General features: G+C 47.0%; 1 protein-coding gene across 5 annotated transcripts in view; it reads left to right on the forward strand.

Moving 5' to 3' along the window:
• Positions 1 to 3,250, forward strand: part of Sipa1l1 (signal induced proliferation associated 1 like 1) — a 274,503-nt gene extending 271,253 nt beyond the window's left edge. For 4 of the 5 annotated variants that reach the window (XM_032908070.1, XM_032908071.1, XM_032908073.1 and 1 more), the window contains 2 exons: positions 2,163 to 2,247; positions 2,878 to 3,250. In XM_032908070.1, the coding sequence (XP_032763961.1) occupies positions 2,163 to 2,247; positions 2,878 to 3,021 (229 nt within the window). In that variant the 3' untranslated portion in view covers positions 3,022 to 3,250. The remainder of the gene's footprint in view (positions 1 to 2,162; positions 2,248 to 2,877) is intronic. The other variant, XM_032908074.1, reaches the window with a different exon arrangement.
• The last annotated feature ends 4,240 nt before the right edge of the window (positions 3,251 to 7,490 follow it).

The raw sequence follows: 7,490 nt of genomic DNA on the forward strand, positions 1-7,490 counted from the left end.
CGTTAGAAAACAGCACCAGGCTGGCTGAGAGTGTTCGTAAGATGGAGCAAGTCAGTGATGTCAGTAATAGCTGAAGCTCAGAGCCTCTCGACTCTGACCCTGGGCCGAGACTTACACTGCACAGGGCTGAGGCTCCCGCTTCCCCTGAGTCCCTGTGGTCCAGGTGTGGACTGAACGTGATGCACTCCTTCGCATCCCAGCAGCCAGCTGGGAGCGCACCGTGAACTTGAATGCAGAACAGTCAACCGGAGACTCCGCCCATGTCCTTCTGAGGATGGTTAGGAACCAAGGAGTGTAAGCCAAGTGTGGTAGTGTATGCCTGTAATTCCACACTTTGGAGGCTGAGACAGGGGGATCAGGAGTTAAAGACCAGCCAGGCTACATTTTCAGACCCTGTATCCCTCAATAAAATGGATGAATTTCACACCTACGTAAATATTCAAATTCCTGTGAAAAGTTGTGAGTCTCAGATAACAGGGAAGGTGGCGAGGCTAACCAGCTACACTGTTCCAAGTGGGCTGCTGCCCAAGGACTTCAGAACAAATCTGCAAGGCTGTGAGCATCATTCCTTGTTAACTGTAACAGAGAGCTGCCACAGTCCCTCTTGTCATTGGGACAAGTGGGTTAAGCTGAGTGGCGGTCTCCTCAAAACTGTGGAGAGAAAAAAGACAACCCAGAAGGAGAGTCTGAAAGTGCTGCACTGGGATGTGCTCTGCACTGAAACATGGGAGTCAGACCCTTCCAGAGGGAGGTCAGTTTATGGATCCTAGGATGAGGGCAAGATGGGCCAGGCAGACCTTTATACTGTCAGTGCACCGAGTTCATTCTAAAAGACCTGTGGGGTTGAGGTAAGCTCCTGGGGTTCCTTGGGGGCCAGCACCCTGCAGGGCTTTGTGAGAGGCAAGTCCTTCCCCACCACAGCTTCCGTTCTGCTCAGCACATTTGTCCTTTAACCCAGCCCTTATCTGACCTGAGGTACCACACTGTGGGTTGCAGCTGACCATTCCCCCTTTATGATCCACTCACTGCTGACTCTTGGGTGTTTTGCCTGAGGTGTTTGCCAGTCAGTGTCACTCACTAGTGGCCCTGTCTTTTTAAACTGCATTTTGCTTTTGAAGTCTATTGCAAACATACAATTAAAAGAAATCAATAGCACACTTCATTATGGGTCATGAATGCCAACTTAACTTTGCCTTTTGAAGAATACTTCTTATTCCACTACTTAGACAACCACAGGTTACATCCCTGGCTCTGCAAAGAGCCCTCCGCGTTTTCCCCACAGAAGTCTTGGCCTTCCGTTCTGTGATTCTTAAGGTCACATGGCACAATTAGAACTTCCCCAGGAAACTGTTGGCAGGTCACAACCATAAGGGATTGGGGGAAAGCTGACAGGTCCTCAGCCTTGGGTGCTAGGAATGCCAACACCCACTGGGTGGTCCTCAAGTGCCACCACACACAACTTGTTCTGCTGCAAGGCGTGATTAGCACTTTAACCTAACAGAGCTGCTTTCCTGGTCCTAATGGAACTTGAGATAGTAAGCTTAGAGTGGCAGGCTTTTGAAACATGGAGCTTCCTCAGCATTTCAACACGCTTAGACTAGCTGAGGTGAGCATTGATGTTGCTTCAGTGGCCTGCTTAGAGGCAAGAACTTCTGGGAACTCTAGATCTATTTGCTCTGTGTTGGCGGTCCCAGTGCAGATCCTGTATTAGCTATATACATGTGCAACACACACACGCACACGCACATACACACACGCACATATACACACACATACACACACACACATACACACACACACACACACACACACACTGGTAGTTCTTTGGAAGCCCAAGAAGAGACCTTGAGAACTCACGTACGTGTGACTGTTGGATCTGCTAGCACTCCTCCTGTACTACCAAAGGTCATTTTCACACATTACCACTACCCCTTTATAAGAGGTAGTGTCTTTAACAGAGGAAGCTGCTAGTTTGCCATCACTCAAACCGCTATCACCTCTTATTAAGATCATTTTCTCTTTTTAAAGTAAAAAAATGCATATTGGATTGCCACACTGAATAATTTGACATTGAAAAACATTTTACAAAAAAAGGGGGAAAAAACCCAAACCTACAGTCATGGAGGTGCCTGCCAGCATGGCCTTTTGTTTCTCCTTCCTAGCAGTAAGGACTCCTCTCCCACTCTGGCTTCTAAAGTGGACCAGTTGGAAGGTATGCTGAAAATGCTTCGAGAAGATTTGAAGAAGGTAAATGTTCTCCGTGAGAAGTATTGCAGAGGCTGTGGGAACAGTTGGGAGAGCTAGAGGTGTCGGTGAGGCGTGCGTGGGCGTTTACACGAACCGTTCCTCTGTGCATGTGTTTAGGGCATCATAGACAGATGTTGGTGCTGTGGCCACACATGCGAGAGGCCTTTGTCTTATAGTCCCTTTGGGGGAAACCTTAACTTCAGTCAGGTCTCTCTGGGCTCTGGCCTGGCCTTTGAGCTCTCCTGTCAGGTGTCAATGGCACAGATTGCCGTGTAGTTCTTGTTATCTCTGTTAGCAGACAGGGAGAGCTGAAGGTCAGTGTTTCTTGTTTGGCTTTGACTTTATCAAGGCAGCAGCCAAAATGCAAAGCTAGCTGTGAAGTACATATTAGTGTAATTACATGTGGAGTAATCCTGCAGTACTGACCTCTCTGGGAGCCCCAGGCTTGGATCTGACATGTTTAGGCATTTAGTAGACTGGGGAGTGGGAAAGGACCACCTAAAGGGACTCAGAACTGCTTCTCCTGAGAGCTGGGCAGGTGTGGGTGCCCCTGGATCACATGTACTTCTGAGAGCTGGGTGCGGGATACATGAACGCCCCTAGGTCACGTGTGCTTGGCTTTTCCCTCAGGAAAAGGAAGACAAGGCCCACCTGCAGGCGGAGGTTGAGCACTTGCGGGAGGACAACCTGAGGCTGCAGGAGGAGTCCCAGAATGCCTCGGACAAGCTGAAGAAGTTCACAGAGTGGGTCTTCAACACCATAGACATGAGCTAGGGCCAGCTGAGGGAAAGGAGGAGGCAGGCTGCTCTATATGGGCACCCTAAAGCACCCATCCATGCCTTGGAAAGTATTCTCAGAGTCCCCAGCTTCCCAGTCTGCTCATACTGGACAGTGCACAACACAACAACTGCAGATCAACAATCATTATCTGCCTTTTATAGAAAAGAAAAAACAAAAAATTAATAAAAATTTTAAAAGTAAAATAAAAGTTTAACTGCTAAAATGTGAATGTCTTTATTTTTTGCACAGTATCTTTATCTGTTATGTATTTACAAAGAAACTGGGCCCAGACCCAAGTGCCCCTGGCCCTCGGTCTCTGCTTCCATCAGCTGATCTATTTCAGGTACCCCAAGCTGTCCCTATTCCCCTGACAAAGTCTGTGTACCTAGGAAGTAAGTTTTTCCTTTTTAACTGTTTGGGGGTGGGGAGGGGTGTTTCCCTAAAATGTCCCTAAATGCTCTGCCCTCTGCAGTCCTGTCTGCTGGAGACCAGCAGGTCCATACCACTTGCCCTTTGGATCTTGCATCTTGTCCCTTCTTTCTCCAGAAGAATCGTCCCCAGTACATTCCTAAGACTTTATTTGGTGTAAGTGAACCCTACTAAATAAGAAATCAACCTCTTCCACCTTCCTGGCTCCTAACATTAATTGGCTTCTGAATTTTCCCAAAGGAAGACCTTACCTGTATACATTCTAAACACATTTTGGTCAAAAGTCTCTCTCTCTCTCTCTCTCTCTCTCTCTCTCTCTCTCTCTCTCTCTCTCTCTTTTTACACACACATACACAACACACACTGTTTGACTTTTTTTTTTAAAGATGTAGCAAAACTTTTTTTAAGCTTGTTCAAAATTACTAATAAATCCTTCTCACCAAAGCAAGACTTCACCAGTATTTGTAATTAGAAAAAGCTACAGCAGCCAGTGTTAAACCATGAGTTTAATCCTTGCCTGTTTGGAGCAATGCCTGAACAAAGTGGGCTTTTGGAACTTGCATGTCTCAGTGTGGAGTTTATGCACAGCATTTTCTGCATCCTCTTGATGCCATCCAAAGGACTCTGCTGCAGAAATTACCCCTGCACTGTTCCTCCTGTCTAGTGATGCAGGCTGTTCTGGGCCCCTTACCCTTGCTGCTGTACAGACATGGGGCTGGTCAGTATTGACTGGCTATGTGTTAAAAGTTCCCTCCTGTTAAGTGGAAAGCCACTTGCCATGGTTTCTACCCCTGGGAAGCAATATGGATTCCCCCCCCTCCCTCCTCTCTCCCCTCTATCCCTCTCTCCCACATCCCCCCCACACACAGATCTTTATGCTGTACTTTCACAATGTGATTTCTCTGAGGTTTTTTCCCCCCTATTAACAGTTCTACCGCGAAATAAGAGGATTTGGGAATGCTTTGTAAAGATGGGGTTGACTCTAATGTCTGTGAAGGAGACTGTACATTGCCCAATGTCTTTCTGTAAATGAGAAATACTGCTAACATCCGAGCATTCTGAAGTCTTGCTTATCTTTCCCAGTTTCCTTTTCATTTGGTTTTCCTGTTTCTTTGGGGACTTGGGGCAAGCTGTTTATTAGAGTTTTGCAACAGAGTTCTTGTTTGAAGACTCTAAAGACTACTTGTAAAGTTCAAACAATAAAGTTCATTTTAAATGCTCTTTTAAAATGGGTTGGTGTTCTTGCTCCCAGTTTTTTCACTTGAAAGACCACCCAGGAACTCACTGGTCCTTGCTTCCTGATTTTCTCATCAAGCTCCATTAACTCTAAAGAGGATGCTGGAAAGTCTGTCCTTTTCAGGAGTTAGCGGGCGTCTTCGATCTCTGTCCACGGGTCTGGGTGTGATTATGCCAGGGCACTGCACGATCAGTTTGCTGCTTCACTGTCCACGTGTGCTTTCCCATCTCACCTCTGAGACCCGCGTGGCTCTGGCTTTGGTTTTCATTTTGGTTTTGGAAAAGCTGAGTCTGTCCTTTAATTCTCATTGTCAAACCTTGTGTGCTCAGAGAATATAAATGCTTGATAATATTAGACTGTACAAAATATAATTAGAAAAGTTAACCCACTGGAGATAATCAATGCATCCCAAAGTCAAAAACACAAAACCAGATTAAATAAAACACAGCTGGATTGAAAACAGCACATCACCAGCCCTCTCCAGTGACATAGCTAATTTGAGAACTGACATACTTTCTTCTAGTTGATTCAACAATTTCTACAAACTTGGATTGTAAATCTAGGATAATAAGGGTGGATATCACAAACACTGACCTATTCAAGCACAGCTGTGGTGTCGGAGAGGCTTAGAGATAGAGCTCAGTTGGAACACGTTCACCTCACACCAAGCCCTATGCCGAGGCTTCAGTGCTTGCTGCAATGTGGTGACAAGCACACACGGGAGGCTCAGAAGCTCCAGGTCAGCCTGGGATATAAGCCTGACCTAAACTGAACAGACAATGAAAACAGCTCGGCTTTGTGCCTTGGTACTAAAGGTCTTGGCACTGGTAGGGACCATTGGCTTTCTTGGTGGGAAATATCTAGGCAGGCCAACTTGGCTGGGCTCCAAAACTGTTGGGGGTGATGAGCGGGTGGGATTTCTCCACGGATGAGGATGGAAACAGCTCTTCAAGAACAGGTGGTTAGTGGCGTACCCGGCATGTGAGGCTCAGGCAGGGGGATTGAAGGTTTATGGACAGAGTGAACTCAATAATGAGACCCTACTCAAGCAAATAGTCCCAGGACAAAAGAAGCAGGCCTATCCAACAAGCACTTCTATTCCCGCTAAACGCAGGACATTCTGGTTTCGGAAGGAGGTTCTTATACCTTCCCAGGGTGAAGAAATGGTGCAAGTTGGCACATCTTGGTAAGAAACATAACCAGTAAATACAGTTATCCAGAAGCTATGTAATTAGAGATCAGTGATGCCACAGAAGTGTTGGGATTTTTGCCTATAATAGAGGAATGAGAATTCCTCTACTAATGACCTGTCCAACAGGAACCCTCGTTCTTTGATGAGACTGGTGTTGACTTGGTCTAAGGCCCACATTACATCTCTTCGGATGGCATGGGAAGTCTAGCAGTTGTCCAACTGCTGCTGAGTATGCAGTGGCCACAGCCACAAGCATAGATGGTCACTGTCCGCCCAGGGCCATGTTGTTTTCCAGGAGCGAATCCCAGTGCAATGGAACGTTCTTAATGAACCAGGCCACTCTGCTTGGCCTGTTGTGTGCTTTATTCCTCTGGATTTGAGTCCAGTGGGACCTCTCCTGCGGCTTGCCTCCTCATCCGCTGGGCAGTTGGTTAAAGCCACTTGACAGATCCCCAGGAGCTATGATTTAACAGGTATGGCGTAGATACTGTTAGGGTTTAAATCTCGGGCCAGTATGGACAGAACACACCAAGCCAACATGCATCCACGTGGAGAGGTTTAATGAGAGGACAGGAGAAGAGAGGAAAGGAGGCCGGCCATGAGCACGTGGAGGGAAGGCGGGGGACAGGGAGAGAAGGGAGAGGGAGGGGGCGAGAGAAACAAGAACAAAAAGAGCAAGAGGAAGAGGAGGGGGCAAGCAGCTCTTTATATAGTGTCAGGTACAGCTGGCTGTTGCCAGGCAACTGTGGGGCGGAGTGTACCTGGCTGTTCCCAGGTAGCTGGGGGGTGGAGCTTAGAATACCAACAGATACATAACACTGAGTGTCCAGTAAGCTCCCAGGTGATTTAGGATGGTGTTAGAAGCATCTATTTTCGAAGACACAGACACTAGGTGCAGACATGACTGGGTTTTTTGACCACCCAGCACCTTACAGGGAGAAACCACTTTAAACTGTGCTAGTGTTTGGGTTGGTTTTTGTTTGTGTTTTTGTTTTTAAAGTCCCTCTTTCCCCTTTTTGCTATTATCTGAAGCTTTCTTTACCTAGAATTTTCTACCACTCCACTATTCAAAAGTTCCATGCCCTGTAGATATGATTGGAATTCTTTTGCTGTTTAATTACATGAGGCCAGTTGCCAGATTAGCAAGGGGTGACCCTGATGACTTTACAGGGGTGACAATTCAGAAGATAGTACCACCTAGAAAAGTGGGACCCAGGGTGGAAGTCAAGCTCCTGAGCCGGGCCCTCAGCAGTTGGCCACAGGGAGGTATAGAAACTGGGTGAATGGGATCTAGGCTGGGAGTATTCATTCATGGAAGCCAATTCTGAAATCAGCCTGCTCTAATCGCCAGATTCTCCAAGAGCACAATTTTCCAGGGAGTTTCCCAGCTGCCCATGGACCTGGTCTACAACTAGAAACCTTTGCCCAAATGTTCCCTCTGTCCAGTAATAGCCCATTTCCTCTGCCTCTGGCCAGAGAGGAGAAAGAGAGGGAAGGCATTGTTTACCCTCTGTATCCGCTACACAAAGTTTAAGCTCAGAGACTGAGGTAAGGCACTGGCTGTCTTTATGGAGATGCTAATCGTCCCTACAGCCCTGGTCCTTT

Source organism: Rattus rattus, chromosome 7 (assembly GCF_011064425.1).
Source record: "Rattus rattus isolate New Zealand chromosome 7, Rrattus_CSIRO_v1, whole genome shotgun sequence".
Taxonomy (NCBI): domain Eukaryota; kingdom Metazoa; phylum Chordata; class Mammalia; order Rodentia; family Muridae; genus Rattus; species Rattus rattus.